The 17,960-nt window shown below is 42.1% G+C and overlaps 1 protein-coding gene across 26 annotated transcripts in view; it reads right to left on the minus strand.

Annotated features, from left to right (window-relative positions):
• The window catches only part of cacna1ba (calcium channel, voltage-dependent, N type, alpha 1B subunit, a), a 128,096-nt gene extending 113,300 nt beyond the window's left edge, over positions 1–14,796 (minus strand). For all 26 annotated transcript variants that reach the window (XM_034595711.1, XM_034595706.1, XM_034595712.1 and 23 more), the window contains exons 1-3: positions 14,405–14,796; positions 11,566–11,671; positions 8,853–8,992 (exon numbers count right to left, since the gene is read on the minus strand). In XM_034595711.1, coding sequence (XP_034451602.1) covers positions 8,853–8,992; positions 11,566–11,671; positions 14,405–14,664 — 506 coding nt within the window. In that variant the 5' untranslated portion in view covers positions 14,665–14,796. The remainder of the gene's footprint in view (positions 1–8,852; positions 8,993–11,565; positions 11,672–14,404) is intronic.
• Between the last annotated feature and the right edge of the window lie 3,164 nt (positions 14,797–17,960).

The raw sequence follows: 17,960 nt of genomic DNA on the forward strand, positions 1-17,960 counted from the left end.
CGTAGAAAAAAATGTGGTTCATGATGACACTGTGGCAGGACAAATTAGAACATGGCGAGCGGCCACAGTCTAGATAATTGATAGGAAACACTGCTTTGACATGGATAGGGCATTAGCCTTGGTGGAGGTGTGCACCTGGTGTTTGACTCCTCTGTGGTAAAAGTTTACCTCCAACCCCCGTAATACACATATCATGTAGGTTCATGGTTAAAAATACCACAAAAAAATGATGAACAGAATTACAGAGGAGCAGTGCATGGCTCATTGCCCAGTTATTGCCATAATGTTAATTCTGTCTGAATGTGGCTTCACATTAACTAACATCACACTCAGTGAAATACTGGACCGTCAACCTCTAAAAGGGTCAAAATCATTCAGCCAGGTTCAGCTCATTACACTGATCCTCAGTGTAATCTCTAGTGCTTTATTGTACTAAAACAAAATCTTATCTAGGTTTCAGAGACTTGAGTTTTCCTTCAGATAAAACAGCAACAAAACAACTTTTGACTCTATGACCTATTACATTAAATTAGAAAAATCCAAATTTTAAAACACTATAGACGTGGTCTCATTAGTAAGGCTCTAATCAGGGTGACCATGGATGCTGAGCCGCTGGTAACTTAGCGAGCTAACCCAGCAGGTCCCACCCCACAGTGCGGTCCTCAGGTCACAAGCTGCATTATTGACTGGGTCCACTGCGTAGTCAAATGTGTTTATCTGATCCTAAGGGACCCACGGAGACGCACTTTGGAAATGTACAACTTAACTGATGTGAGACTCTGCACATCCTGAACACTGCCTTGAAACACTTACAGGGATTTAACAAACCTAAATAGAATCACAGCAAGTCAATTGATTATGGATGAAACACGTCACTAAGAGTCTAACTTGCTTTCAAGATACATAACCAGCAGGTGTTCAAAAGAATTCTGTCATTTCTACTTAAAACTTATTCATAGCAAGCCATAAAATGATGAAATAAACTGATGGAATAGCCATTGGTGCCCAGGAACATTAGTCCATTTGATCCACATGAAAACGGGCCATGGGGCTCCTCAGCCAGAACCGCCACAATACTTCTCCTCCTCCAAATTCAAATGAGACAAAGATGCTGACTTGTGGCTTTCGGGGTCAGATGCTGGGAATTGGCCCAACACAAATGATTTCAGACAGATTTTAGGGGCAAGCCAGTCAAACACAGGCCAGTAGTTTTAATAAATTGTGTGTGAAAGAATAATTAATAATGCAGTATCTCTATATTTAACCTCTTCAACTGAATCAATCTTGAGCATTTTAACATTGTGGATTCCTAAAACAGATGCATCTTATTTCTGACGTGAGAAGTACACATGACATGTTTTTTTGATATCTGAAAAATATGACCATAAACAACCGACTAGTGTTGTCCTATAAGCTGTGTGTGGCAGGCTGTGATGTAGGGAGGAGCCACTGCAGACATCCAACAGCAGCTGCTTTGATCCAGTCAGCTATAAAGAGGAGTGCTGGAGTGAATCTATTCGCTCTGCGTTCAGATCAATACACTATTGATCTGGATGGGAGCACAGGGAGGCAGATATATGCTCTTATTAGCAACTCCCAACATCTTACTGGAACATGCTGGAGGTCGGACCTGGCCTACGGGACCTTAATCCAGGCTCTACGGTTTACACAGCCCACCACATGATCTGATTAGCAGCTCATGAAAAATGGCTCAGGCCCATGTCCTGAGAGCTAACACATACAGTATGTGTGTGCACTGGGATCAATTGATGGCAGGTTCAAAGTGGTAATGGTGATATATATATATAATAGGATTTCCCTAAACTACACACACTTTATCTTCAGCTCTTTCTGTGTAAAACAGTGGTGACACTAGCATCTGTTTTCTTAGGCTTAGTCATTGTGCACACCACAGTCATTTTTGATATTTGGAAACACTGACATGGCTAAAACGAATTCTGATCTGACGGAGAGGTTGTCCACGAGCCAATCGCAGGCCCATAGATTGTAACGGTGACTGCCCACTTTTAGAATGGCTCTAGTTCATTTTTCTAGATTTCAGCTTGACAAGCAAAATTTACTCATGTCATATGAAAATTGCTACAAATTGTTAAATACCTCAGTAGACAGCTAATGACAATGCTTGAAGTCTTGGACTTTTTTGTTGCTATTTTTCCTTTGTTGTTGTAATTGCAAACAGATAAGATCATGTTGTGTCAACCAGTTTCTAGCTGAGCTACAATGCAGTTTGACAAAGGTCTGATGTAAAATGTCGACTGTATTGTTCCATTATCACACAGGGAGAGGCAGAGGCACCAGTTAGTTCAGCCACCGTCGCCTCAGAACAATAAAATTGTTCTGTGTGAATGCTCACTCTCTACTTGTTACTTTGCCATGACTGTCACTCTCCCCTTCACCTGCCTTTCTTGGTATTTAAAAAAAAAGCCCTGGATAAAATAAAACATGAAACACATCATGCACTGAATATGGCCAATTCATGATGTAAGAAACAAATTGACTTTAAGTGTAAAGACATATTTACATTTCTGTTGAGTCTGGTTCAGACAACTTGCTACTTTATTAATTAGCGAATTTGACATATGTTGGTAGATGTGTAAACACAGCAGTAGCTGCTTTCTACTGTAACTGATCTTTATTTCAAGCTTGGCTAAACATGTACTAATTCCAGCACTCTAATGAAAACTAAACTTAAGAATGATATTGTTCCTATCAATCACATGAAAAGAACATGGATAAAGCACATAATTCCTAGAAAGGGAGAGATTGCTTTCACCCAGCTCTGCAGCTCTATCAACAAAAGCACTTTGTTGTCTTAAAGGCCGGGTGGGGGAATGTGTGGCCTCCATGCTGTATAAGGCATGTGAAACAGTTTTGAACCACCACATGAGGTAATTCATAAATACAAAAAAGCTACTCAAAAAAACTTTTTTCTGGGATAAAAGAAAATAAGAAAATGGTCTGGATGTGTCAGGTCACAGTAGAGGGTGAAGAAAAGTAGCTGTTAAATGCCATCCATCATCATGGTGACAGTCAATAAGTGAATAGTAGATGTTTCCAAGAGAAATTGTTTTTGGTTGAAGTAAAAAAAACAAGCCAGTGTGTCTCAATTGCAGGTAAGAGCTCATATCATCATTACAACTGGAAACCTGCATCTTAACCAGATGAGTTTCAAGGACAAATGCTCTTGGATAAAGTTATTTCCTGTGGGGTGGCTGTGGCTCAGGAGGTAAATGCATAAATGCAGTCGCTTTACCAAGTTTTGTGGTGAGTGAGCTAATAGCTAAGAAGCTGAAAACTCCTTCAGAATAAGAAGGAATGAAGGAGCCTTATTGGCTGGAAACTGGAAACACTAAAGGTAAGATTGTTACAAAGTATCAGTTTGTCTGATATGACAGAAGATACTGAAATAATGTTGAAATAATGATGAAACAACATGACAAAACAAATACAGACCAAATGGACAAGGCAAAAATAACCGTCTTTAAAAGTCGTGCATGGATAAAAACAAAAGTGAGGATTTGTTTGGGCAAGTTGTTTTGACTATAGACAGCTGTAATTATCATCATCACAACCATCTGACATCAGATGCCTCGACAAAGAGAAGCAGCCCAGCCCTTGCATCAGGAGGTAAATGCGTTCAGTCATTTAGTGCGGCTCCCCAAGGATGTTATAACAACTGAAATGGCCCTTGATAGGAAAAAGGTTCCCCACCCTGCTTAGACCTGGAAATGTATGGTTTGGTTGAATCCCCATTTCCAGCAACAACTTTTCCTCAGGAGCTGGTGGAGACCAAATCAGAGCGTGGACACAAACATGATTGCACATGAATGTACCAATGTACAACTCCTGAAGATACCTTGACCTGGATGACTGAGAATCTTCACAGGGATGTCTGCTGCATGGATGGGGATGAGCCAGTATCAGTGATATCTAACAGATGAGCTCTTGTTGTAGTTTCAGCACTTGCAGAGCCAACACATCTTTTTATTTAACTATAAGGAAACATGCAAATGTCCACAGACTCACGACTGATATTTAAATCCTGTCCAGATGAACTGGATGCTGATAATCAGTGACTCATTGCTAATGGCTAATTACTATGGGTTTCTACACAGCACATCCTGCAGGAAATGGGCATCGTCACAGAGAAGTGATTTATTTTCATGGGTGTGTGTATACATGTTGGAGGGCACCTGACTGCATGTGTAATTCTGTCCAACTGCATCCTCTCTATATGATTGATGCAATGTCTACCTTGACAATATGGCTCAACCTGTCAGTGTAGCGTGACACTAAGATTTGCAGAATGCTTCTGCAGAGCCGTCTAACCACCATGTGGCCCTTCAATTATGGTTATCATGTCATCCTGCTCAGCTTCAATTCAATCATGCCAGCTAGAGCCGCTCCCATCCACACACACACACACACACACACACACACACACACACACACACACACACACACACACACACACACACACTACTCAGCACTCTCAGATCAGACATAATGCACAAACACACAACTTCACTTTCACTGTTCGAATATGCTAAGAGGTTGTTTTTTCATCAGCTTTTACTATAAATCTCACATGTACTATGTCAGGCACATGCAAGGGTTTTTAATTTCTGATCAAACATTTGCACTTTGGTTTAAACAAACATTCAAACTCAAATTACCTACATGATCTCAAAATGTACTGTATGGTCTTTTAGCACAATTTGCTTATCAGCAAATGAATACATAAAAATAGAGGTGGACAGCAATGTTGAAATTATTACCAACCATTTTTTATTCTACACTATAAATGGCTGAAACACCACCAAGGGTGTGGCTGTTTGCTAACTGGGTAATAAGCAGATGCTTCCCATATACGGATTCAAAAAGCTGGGACAACAACGGCTGCTATTTTTTGTGAATGAGACGTGGCTTTGTGCTCAGATGCACAACAGAGGAGATTTGAGAAAAGCTCAGCATTATGCAAATATCCTCTGAGGCTGTGTGAGTGACAGCCAAGTGAGAGCCAATCAGGATCAAGTTGATTCCATTTTTTTTTTTTACTGCTTCAGTCCAATTCTCTACCAGCTAATAATGCTTATTTGGGGTTTAGGTATAACTTAAGCAAATTTCAAAATGTTAGAAATCTTTCAAGTCTGTTCAAATCAGGTCATAATAAAATGCCGCCTCATCAATAGTGCAGTTTTAGGAGACTTTTTTCACTGGTGGATGAATCCACATTTGGTGCTATGTTGAATATTTATGGCAGCAGTGTGGAGTAAATGGGATTAAGGGCTTGTCAACACTACTTCTGCAGATATTTTTTTGAATGGATGTTTTTCCTCTCCATTCAAAAAAAAACTGTTCACATAACCTTTGTTTTACAGAATATCTCAGCCCAGAAGGAAACTAAAATGAATCCAAACATCCAAACAAGCCTGCCAGGCCAGTAGGTGGAGATTTAGTCACCATTAACAATCTATCAAATACCAGAGAAGAACACTGTGGTACCGTTGGATGAGGCAGACGCCTACAAATGCCGGTAATGTGCTGCAGTAATGCTAACTTTACCTGCAAACTTGTAATTAGACGTAGCAGTGCTAGATATAAGTATATACAGATATAAGTATGTAGAGTACCACCAGTTTTATGCTTTTTAGTGTTTTGAGAATTCTGCATTCAAATGTAAAAAAATAAATGGACTCGAACAAGTTCACACTAGTGACATGAATAGTGGGGAAAAGGTGGGAAAACAAAACATTATGGTTTGCTTTGGCACATATGTGACACGAAGAGAAAAGAGTATTGAACATATAAAAAACACTGGTGTGGTAGGATGAACCCCTAAGGATGCATCTCTGTATCATTTCCAGCAAGACCAGACTAATTCCGGTGGAGGGCATTTATTATGATTTCCACCGACTGCTTACCCATCTTAGGAATTGCAGCTCAGTGACTTCCAGTGGGAGGGGCCAGGGCGTTGATGAGAGGTTGGGGAATTGGCAGAGGCTCTGTTTACTGCAGTGAGGTTCCTGACACAAACCCCAATAGATGGGCCAAATAAATCTCTGTGTCATTATGTAGGAGAGGCCGGACCATCCCCTGGTGGAACGCGCAAGTGCCCAGGGACTTTCTACTGCGTAACAGCATCCTCCATCCCTGCCCCCGCCCTTCCCCACCAACCCCCAACCCTCCAGCCCCCTCTCCTCTCCATCCCCCACAACAACAGCACTATTCCCGCACTCGCTTTCTCATCCGGTACCAAGGGATTCTCTCTGTTTACTCCACAGACAATCAGTGATGACAGAATGAAACTGGTCCAGCAGCATTATTTGAGCTCATGGACCATTTCTAAAGCATCAACCATTAACATACAGGACATGGATGATGTGAGCAGTACAATCATGTGCTGACAGGATCAAAGTGAACATTACACCGGTTCGATAAGCCCACAATGATCCTCTGTGAACATTTTAGAGCCATGTCAGTTTGACATAGTGCAGAAATAATGATCCACTCAATTGGTTAAATATTTATCAACAACAATTTTGACCGTACTCATAAGAAATACTGAGCCTTTGCTGGTTCCAGTTGGTTAGAAAGTATCGTAGTTTGGGCTCTTGTAACTTGTCACAGTTTACCATTTAAAAAATAAAACCATTCATTGATTAATCCAGGAAAAAAAAATAATAATAATAGCAGCAATTGCATTCCCATCTACCTGGGCAACAGTGATGCATAGCAGCATCCCCCAACAATAAGAACTCTAAAGCTTCAGGACAATTAAATGACTGGTGTCTTTCAAGACTGGAGCCAAAGTGTGGGAACCACTCTTTGCTGATTTCATACTCTAGTTTCAATCCCATGAATGCACAATACAAAATTAAGAAGGCTATACAGATTATGTATTGCAATTCCTTTTTTTGGTGATTTTGGAAGAAAATAAATATAACCCCTGCAATACACAGGCAGTCCCCGTTCTTTTCTACTTTTAAATTCATGATATACAAAGTATATAAAGTGTATCCCATTGACTATAACAAATAAGGTGTAGCAGCACTGCGGTGATGAGGGGCCTGTTCTACAAAGCAAGCTCAACATACCCAGAATTTAATTTCATCAACCTACATTGACCGTCTATAACCTGTACTGCAGCTGGTTATCAGCTGGCTCACCACGGGTTTTCATATTTAGCTACGGGCTTGTACATGTGAGAGAGGCGGAGTCGTTTACAACTACATTATGAAAACAAATACTGATACCTGCATGTTAATTCAGACATAGTGACATCCAAAAGTGACATTTTACAAAGTCAAATGTAAATAAGAATTACTATGAGTTCAGTTCCAGTTCCACTGTTGAACAGATATTGTAATTCAGTAATTCTGTCGGGAATCTAAAAATATGTTGAATTCAAATAAAATGACAATATATATTAGCCTATGTTTAACGTTACTTTGATTAACTATCCCTCTCTTTGTCTGAAGCTGTGTTTTAAAACCTGAATGGACCCATGACAAGTCAGGAACAGTAAAACCATTAAAAATATCTTCTCCTCTTTATATTTCTCATTTTACATTACACTTTTTGTCCCTGTCAGGATTCTGTAGAATGATGTCTCCAGTGATCTGATTGGTCAGTAGCTATTGATCCAAGGTGATTTACGAAGAGGTGCACCAGTGACCTGAACCTTAAAACCCAGACTTAAACCTGAAGTTACCCCAATTACCACAGATCCTGCTTCATAGTACAGGCACCTGGTGTGTTACAGTGTCTGAGCCTCTGAGAGACATCACTGCTGGGAAATGGGTGAAAATTGAAAATTGACCACCTTAGTGTAGGATCGAGCAGAGGTTTCACAGGAAGGGTGCTACATGCTCTTACATGCACACGATCCCAAACCAAAAACAAAGAAGAAAGAAACTCAGATCACAACACACACAAGGATACATGAATAGGCCTATGAAAATCACAAATGGATGGAAATCCCTCCTCCTGCCAATCAAAGTCATAGAAGTACAAATGCAAACTCCACCAAACCAATCTCAACATACACAGTTCAACTGTAAGAAAAACTGAACTTTTTTCTTTGCTGTGCTTGAAGGTCATGTGGCAGCATTTTAGAGCTATATCTGATAACAAAAGGCTGGCAACCCCCTGTGCAGAGCTCCAGTGTTTTTGCTTCATGGTCCACATTTGTGCTAGAGTACATGTGATGTAGGAGGCAGAGTTGTTCTCCTGTCCTTTATCACTCCTAAGTCACAGCATGTATCAGTTGTTCTACAGTTTTGCTGAAACATATTAACACTAAATAATGAAGTGATAGAAGCATCAGTCGTTAATCACATTGTTTAAAATACCCTCAGACACAGTGGGTCAGTTTCTTAGACGTTAAGAAAGCAGCTCTTTGTGCCTCCGCCTACTGAAAATTCTGAATAACTGTAAATTAAATGTTAAATGTGTTATTGATGTGTAAATTTGGTAATGGAGCACCAGAAAAAAAAATATTTATCTGAAATTGTGTGTGTACAGTGACTTCCCTTTGTTCTTCTGCACATCATCTGTTGACATTACCACCTTAAGACTCAATTAATTCAGAGGAGAAGAAAACAGAAAACACCCTGCCATCTGGAACAGCTTGGCTCTACTGATCATTAGAAATGTAACAGAGAGAGAGAGAGAGAGAGAGAGAGAGAGAGAGAGAGAGAGAGAGAGAGAGAGAGAGTGAGCGAGCAGAGCAGAGCCCAGCCCCCCCCCCCTCACTCGTCATTAATCGTTGCTGCCCATCAGCTCTGTCACTTAGGAGCTGTATAAGCCATTAGGCCAGTGCTACTCACCCTGTTAGGACCACCACAAAGTCCATTACATTCCAGCCATTACGTAGGTAGGAGCCTTTGTGAAAGGCAAAGCCCAGGGCGATGATCTTGATACCAGCCTCAAAACAAAATATTCCAATAAAGTAGGGCTCAGTGTCGTCCTGTGAGAAGAGAAGAACACCGTGAGAAGGATTCATTAAACCACACAATTCCATCTGGCTGTGTCAATAAAATCAAATGTTGGCCCATCAATGTCATCCACCTCTAATACAATATTATTTCCTCAATTGTTTCAGTGTATCACGCTGTAACTCTGAAGATGTGATGGCTCCGATTTTTTTTTTTCCTGTGCATTTTGGGAGCGTTTCACTCACTCCATTGGACTTCAATGTGTCTATTTTCAATTGGGCGATTCCAATATTATTTGATGTCAAATTTTAAATTTGTCTCTTCAGGCGTTTTTTTGACATGAACTCCACACTTTCTCCACAGTTTGCCTTTCACGCACGAACAACACAGCAGGAGATTCTGCGCTCAGACATGGTCACAGGAGCGTTCAGGTGAGGGGAGGAGATCACATGTTCTTCTTTATAGCACATCAACACCGGCGTCAGCCCTTTCCCCAAAAGCTCTATTCACATCTGTATATATTTCTTTCACATGTATGACACCTGTTTTTCATCCAGACATATTTGTATTCTTTAAATTCTTTGTTACACTGTCACGTGTTAGAAATGTCATCAACAGCCCACTCACTTGTGGTGATCCTGAGGAGGATTTCCTGCTGAGCTCATTACATTTTACTTTAATTGATTAGTTCAATTTGTAAAATATTTAAAACTCAAATCATTAAATACGTTTTGACACATTGTGTTTGGTGTATGGTTAGAATTTTCTGAGGGGGTCCATTGGGGGATCTTGTATGTACTTCTAATGTCCTGGCTACGGCCCTGCCCTGTAACTGCTCAGTAGTAATCAAGATGCTTTTTTTGTTAAGAAATTAGTCAATTCAAACACACACTGATGGGACACAACATGAAAGCCAGTTTCCTGTTTTAATGTTGTGGCTGATTATACCAATTTAGTTTATTTCAGAGAGTCTGGGCAGAAAAGAAAGGCATACCCAATTCTTTCACAAATTGGATCCAAACCACATTTGGAGGTGGACTTGGAGGCTGAAACTCGTTTCCAATCAGATCTCAACACATGTCCAGATGCTCAAATTGGATCTCTAGTGTCGTCTGAGTCACTCGCACAGCGACACACAACAACAACGTTGCAGACGTCTATGGAGCTTTTTCCTATCGTTATTGAAGAGCGTGGTCTTTCAGTTTGAGCCCATGACTTGTTGAATTCATGTTCAGATTGTGTATTACTTTTCATCAAACCCCTGCCCTTGCACTCAAATAACCTGCTGAATACCAGCGACTACACAACCTAGCCCCTTGCAATTGCTAACGCAGTTCTCTTTTCAGTTCTTTTAGAGGCGTTCACATCAATCATATCAGTATCACTCTGCTGCATATGGACATTTGAAATGTTTCCAGTGTTACACCAGCCACTGTGTTTTGATTTAGTTTGGTTTTGGCTTTAAACAATGTTTTTAGCGTGTAAGGAGTAAACATACTAGTAAACACAACAGATCTGAAACAAATAATCCATTTCCTGTTGATTCAGTTGATAGTAAATGAACTAGCTAGTATTTTGGTGATCAATAAATCACCTTAGTCATTCTAGAAGCTCAAAGGACAAGCATTCAATGGTTCCAGCTGTTCAAATGTTTGGATTCCTGCTTAAATGTGACAACTGTCTCAGAAACATTGAGCTTTTTTAATTGTCAAATTGATTTATAGAGAAAATAAATAGCTGAGAAATCAATAATGAGAATAACTGTTAGAACCCCAGCCCCCTGACAAGATTTAAGACCTAATAAATTGTCTCAAATGTTTACTGGGGCGGGGAAATAGCTGGGTGAGACTGTAAAACTGTATAAGAGAGAGGACTGTGTCATTGATAACAAATCTGATCACTTCATGTCTTCATGAACTCTACACTGTATCTGTGAGACAGAGTGTGGGCAGATCACAGAATGGATCAATGAAAACTGGCAGCTGGGGAGGGGGCTCAGGAGTGACATCTGACTCTTGAAAGAGCCCTGCCCCTGCCTCTGCCAGATCTTTGTTTGTACAGGAAGACTAACTGCACTCCCTTCTTTAATGGGAAGACTTAACGAGAGAGCCGGTGCGGGGGAAGGGCACGGCGGGGGTAGCCGGACGTAACGATACACAGTTGGGATCAACGGAAGCTCTAGAGGGTTCTGCTTAACCTACAGCGCTGACAAAGGACTCTGTCCCCTGCATTACATTCAAAACATTTGTTGAGGTATTCATGAAAATACTGTCGCCCGACTTCCATAGAAACATTTAGTATTTTCTTTGGAGGTGAAAATGTTCAAATCCAGTAACAAGTGGACTGGAAACGGAGGAGAGACTGGATTAAGCAGAGCAGAAGTCTGTGACTTCGCTGCAGCTGAAAACAACCAGACCACCACATCTCTTTGAGCTGCCAGTTCGAAGATGAATTCACTTACAAAGAGGCACCAAAGACATTCACTTTACAAAGCAAAAATAACAGAGCAAAGCATCACTGTGACTGCGTGTTTCTATCTTTTCCACTGTATGAGACATGAGGAGCTGTACAGCAGGAGATAAGAAGTGGTCATGTGGCTACTTACCAAGCGCTCTGACATCGGTGTTTTGTCTGAGGCCGGTAGGTGTTGCTCCAAAGCCAGCACAATGCAGTTTGCTATGATGGTGGCCAGGATCATGTACTCAAATGGAGTAAGAGGGTTAAGGAACTTTAGAGGATTCACATTCACAGGTTGCCACACAGGCAAACACAAAAACACAACATTGAATTAATTACATAAAATACACAACACAATAAAAAGCAACGAAAACCCAAACAAAAAAATTGTTAGAACTTTCTTCTGCACCTGATCTGTGGCGTGGTGCTTGTTTGTGTATCTTTCTTACAAAAGACCTAACAGGGGTCGTCCTGACATTTTACAGCAGTCACTCTTTTTTGCCTTGCTCATGCATCAATGGTAAATGTCAGCTTATTATAATCAAAAGAAAATGGCTTCTTTCTGTCATGCCAGAAGAAATTCATACAAAAAGAGTCAACAGACTCAACAGACAGTAGAGAGTACTTGCAGCTGTGGCTCAGGGGGTAGAGCGGGTTCTCGGGTTGTAATGTGGCTGTAGCAAACCAAAGCTTGACTCATGGCCAGTTATATATAGGGGTTGAGAACTGAAATCCAATCAGGCATTGATTCCAACATGGCCACTCACTACCCGTCCGAATTACAATGCAGATTTCAGTGTACGAGCTATGTACTGAAATAGTTGCTCTGCTTACAGGCAACACAAACCTCACAGCATAGGTCTCATTAACATAACATTGAACTCTGATGGCCACACGCTCTACATGGCTCTGACAGCACATGACCTGCCTACAGTCAGCTACCTCAGGCACGAGTTGAAACGCCAACAAAATGTCCAAAGCTAAACGGTTGAAAGTTTGGCTGTATTTCACAAGAAAGGACTCGGACACCGCTATGTGCAGCAAATGTTCGAAAACAATTCCGTGTAAAGGGAGGAACACGACTAACTTGCTGAAGCACCTGGCGATGTACGGGATACATTCGAAAGTAGCGGGATGCTCCGCGTCTCACTGGTTGTGTTCGACTGGTTGTGCGACCCCATGTCAAGAACATCAGCCGACAGTGTGGGCAGCCCTTTTTTAAGTATTGGAAAGAACACACCCAACACTGGTTATATAACAATAAAATATGCTGATGTCTTGTAACGCTAACTGCTCAAACAGTACGACATTAAGATTGTTACATAGAAGTCAGTTTGAGGTTTCCTCCAAAGCCACAGATGACATCACAAAGCTGCTTTCATTCTCAGTAGTAGTTCTCATGACACAGAACAGAGCTCAATGTGCCCCTTTAACCCCCGTGTCCACAAACTAGATGTGTTTACTGTATATTTTGTATGCAGGCTTTTCATTATTCATGCAGACAAGTTCCAACATGGTCCTTTTCCCTGTTGAACTACGACAATCACCCTTCTGCCACAGTCAAAAACCTGTTGGGATCCTCGTCAATACGCAACATCTTTGCAGCACTGAGTAGGCTGGGGGGAGAGTTTCAAGTTACATCGGGAAATTATACAGAGATTTGTACAGCTTATTGGGCATCTCTCTTCCCTGCAGTGCACTGCTGCTGGGTCATTAGCACCACCACTCCAACATCCCCTCTGGACCGCCCCAGCTCGGCCAGGAGGAGGGCCAGCCAATGGACTCCAGCTGCTGGGGGCCACAATAGATCATCCGGCAGCGCTGCCATGATTGCTCTGCTTTAGGACACAGGGCTCAGAAATGCAGCGTGACATCAAAGCATGATAGATGTTTGCTCAGCACCAAGGGTAATCACCCAGAGACTTCAGCAATGGAGGCTATCACACAACATAATGTGAAATAATTGCAACACCTATAACACTCATTACCATACGAGGTATTTACCATTGACTTTTCTTTAAAAACCTTATCAAAATCCACACCAGTGAGAAGTTACTCTGTTGCTGAGTCAATGCACAGAACTCAACAGGTGGCGTCCGCGCTCAAACAAGCATTCACTGCAGAATGAATCAATAAAAATGCACCTGCAGCCAATTCCAAATGCATCCTGCTGCATTGTATTGCTCTGGCTTGTTTGTTTGTTCGTCACACCCATACAGACTGCCACCAGCTCCATGCTGAGGCCAGGCTGCGGCTCGCAGGAAGTTCGGCACTCTGGACAGCACCATCTGCACACTTACACCAGCTCCACAGGGAAATGTCAGCGAGACAACGGCCGTCCAAGTAAACCTCCATAGGGGTGTTCCCAAATCTATACATCAACTCTATAGAGCTCTACTGAATTCATGAATACAGCAGTGGGCATGATCTGACCAGGTTCCCTCAGCACATAGGGACAAACAACAGAAAGCTTCTCTGTCTCCGAGTCAAATTCCTTATCAAGTGAGTCAAGAGGATATATATATCATATAAATCAAGAGCATATAAAACTCATCTAATAGGATACTTGGCATAAAAGTAACTTAATAACTTTAGCGAAACATGAGTCAAAATACTAGCAACATGTTATGCTGTTCTGCTTTTTGGTAGTTACTGTTCTGTTAAAGTTTGGCTCTGTAAGGTTCCTTAAACATAAAGTAAAGGGCGTGGGATCTCTCTCTGAACTAACATCTGATGGGATGACCCAGTGTGTAGCACCAGGTCCTGGCTCACACTGCAGCCCTTCCCTCTGCTGAAAGCTGCAGAGTAAAACAGTAAAGAACCAACTGTGGGAGTTTGAACATGTAGTAATATAAACAACTCTTTGCTTTTGGTATACAAGTAGTATACACGCATAATGAGAGGCTGCATCCTCTCAGAAAGGTTTAGGTAGTGTATCATATTGTATCTCGTGCCGGTGAGCACGGAACCTCAGACTGGAAGGATATGGCCATTCTGTGATCTTTTTGGCATATTTCCGTATGATGTTGTCCTCGCTGAAGATGAACAGGGGGCGGTTGACAGTGAGGCAGTTCTGTTTGACTGGGATGGGGTTGTAAATGGCCATTGTCCTGGCTCTCTGGGCCATCGTCTGCTTGTACACCCTCGGGCCCCCCGGAGGCCCTGGCGGCCGGCTGGCCCCTCTGGCCGGGCCCGCGGGACAGCTGCCTCCATAGCGGCTGGACAGTACGTCTTCGAAGCGAGCCATTGTGGGATAGCGCGGGTGTTGCTGGAGAAACCAAAACTGACAGCAGAAAAGAAATGGATAAGAAGCATCACAGCACACACGGTCGTCCTTTCGCTCAGGGTCCTTTAGGTGCTGTGGGTCCTTTAGGTGCTGTGGGTCCTTTAGGTGCTGTGGGTCCTTTAGGTGCTGTTGGTTATTTAGGTGCTGTGGGTCCTTTAGGTGCTGTGGGTCCTTTAGGTGCTGTGGGTCGTGGCAGAGCACAAGAGTCATACATCCACACGCACCGCAGCAGAGGGGGGCTGTGTGTCCTCAGTGTCCGGCTGTTCTCTCCTCCACCCCGCTGCCTCCCGTGCTCTCACTGCCCCTCTCATCAAACTTTACATGACCAGCTTCCACCATGCATCCCCGGTCATGGGTGTTCCTTCCTCGGCTGACTGCCCTCACACACACACACTCACTCACACACACTCACACACACTCACACAGGCGTCAGCTCTACAAGTCCATGCCACAGGATGCGCCTTCCACCAAACCCCGAGTCAGAAACTGACACTTTAACGCGCCACAGAAAATGACTGCGAACCGTCACAGAGAGGAGTTAACCGAGATGTTCCTCCAGAAAACATCCGCGGGCGACATCGTCCCTGTCCCTGTCCCCGGTGAAGACTCGTCTCCGTCGCGGGCTCAGCGCTGAAGTCTCCCTCCTCGACCCGCCGCGTGTTTACAGGTGAGACCGAGTCAACCCTCCGCCGCCGCCGGTTCCTCTCCAGCCGAGAACCGAGGAGAAATCTGAGCCGAGCGCTGAGCTTCCGTGAACTCTCCGCTGACGTGCGTGAGGAGAAGACGCCACTTTCATCATGCACAGCCCCCCCCCCCCTCCACGTGACCGCGAAGACGCCAGCCAGTGGCTCCACCTGGCCCGGCCCTGTCTCCATAGCAACAGGGAGGATGGAGGAGAGTTGCTCCTCAGCATCACGAAGTTTCTATATGTCATCACTTCTACATCTGACTTGAAATATCTATGGAGGTGAAGTATGAGTATCACCACTTCCTGTTTTTACTGAGTGTTGTTCTTTTTATTTCTCTGTGCTCTATTAAGCCCTTGACTTGTTTGTGTGTGTGTGTGTGTGTGTTTGTGTGTGTGCTGGGGAGGGGGGGGGCATTGTATTTATGTGAAGCACTTTGTGTTAGATTTTATTGTTGTTATTATAGCTATTATTAAATTAATAATTGAATGCCATATATATGGCATCGGTTATTCTTATTATATTCATTATAGTAACCAATCTACCAGAGCTTAATATGACAGTTACACCAATAGTAAATGGTCTGTATTTATAAAGCACCTTTCTAATCTTGATGACCACTTAAAGTGCTTTACAATACAGTTTTACATTCACCCATTCACACTCACATTCATACAGTGCATCTATGTGCAGCACTTTTCTATGAGAAGGGGCCAATTGGGGTTCAGTATCTGGACGAACCGAACCACCGACCTGCTGGTTAGAGGATGACCGCTGTTACCCCTGAGCCACAGCCGCCCCGGCCACAAGTAATAATAATAATAATAATAATAATTTTGTTTTTTTTAAATAATATTTATAAATCACCTTTGATACATAAAATGCAACTCAAAGTCTAAATAAAATAGATACATTTAATTAAAAGCAAGATGGTAGAAAAAGGGGGGCCCAAGTATTCCTGGTCTCTCTCTCTCTTCTGTCCCCTCTTTTCCACTCACCTCTCTTTGTCCCACAGTCACAAAGTGTTTGCTCATGGTGGGAACTGTTGGTTTCTTTATATTATTAAGGTATTTACCTTAACATGTTAAGTGCCTTGAGGTAATGTATGTTACTATACCATTAAAACGGAATTAATTTGAAATGTGTTTGTATGAACAGTGCTATATAAATGATGTCTGGTTGATTGCTTGACGTGGTCCCACACCCAATAGAATCTCTACATGCACAATTCTGCAGATACACCAGACATGTGATTTCAGTATGTGGTTGAAAACATATTTTGTGGTTGTCATTCATTTCCATTGCTTCAAAGCTCGACTAAGAAACCAACACTAATCAGTCACAACATGAAAAACCTCACCTGTTTTAAACTGGTGGATTAATCCCATCTCGTGTCAAATTATTTAGTTGATAATAAGTTTGTTAACTTAAGACCACAAACCTTTAATAAGCCTTTATTACCATTATCAGCCACATTAAAACATGTAGCAGAACTTACTTTTGTGGCTGATTGGTGTATATCTTTGCTGTTGATATTAAAATGGTAAATGATCTGTATTTAAATATTGCTTTTCAGGGTTCAGTGTCTTGGCCAAGTACACTTCTGCACACAGAATCCAGGAGACTGGAATCATACTGCCAAACCTCTGGTAAGTGGATGACCCGCTCTACCTCCTGAGCCACAACAGGAAACATTTATAAAACTGAGAATTGTTTTATTTTTAACCACATGAAAACAGGTTTAAATTACAGCTGCTTACATTCGGTCCTCAGTATTGTTTGAGAAGATGAAAATTAGATGATCTGAAAATAGGACAAAATCACCTCCCTGATCTGTGTCTTGTGTCTGAAAAGATGTATTTGGAAGAAACCATTCATATTATGAAATGTAAGGAGCTGGGTTTTCTGCAGTAACACCTCACTGAACCTGCAAGGGTCTTCATGAAAAAAGATCATGTAGTAACAGTGAATAAACAAATGATTAATTGCTTTTCTATTTACTGTGTTTCATGAATGGACGGTGAATCCATGTGTGTGACAACATGTCTGTGACCGTGTGCAATCTCTACAATGTTCAAAGGATCAGTGCTGACATGCAGAGGTGAGCATTCTCCAGGCCAACATCTTGGCAGGAACCTGTCTCAGTACTCTGCTGTCCTCACGAGGTCCAGGCCGAGCTCAGGGCCACAGACTCCAGCAGTTCTCAGTAAAATGAGGTTCACTTTAGTTTGTTTGACAAGAGGAACAAAGACTGCAATGGCACATTTGTCTGTTCATCTCTTCTATCTCAGCAGCTCCAGTGAAGACAACTCACCTGTTTTGTACCGAGTCTGTGATTTCCCAAAAAAATTATTTACATTTTTAAGGTTGTTTCAGTGTCGTTTGTGCAATTTTTAGATACTGAACCATCCCTGTCTTCGTATTTGTTGTACTTTTGGTCCGGCTCCGTTTCTCCTGATTTGTGGCCATGTGCTCTAATAAAGATTAACATTAATACTTAACACAACAGTGTTCTTCAAACTTTGTGTTTGTCTATTTACTCAATGTGACAATACCCTTGTGCACAAACTC

This window comes from Hippoglossus hippoglossus, chromosome 9, assembly GCF_009819705.1.
Source record: "Hippoglossus hippoglossus isolate fHipHip1 chromosome 9, fHipHip1.pri, whole genome shotgun sequence".
Lineage (NCBI taxonomy): Eukaryota > Metazoa > Chordata > Actinopteri > Pleuronectiformes > Pleuronectidae > Hippoglossus > Hippoglossus hippoglossus.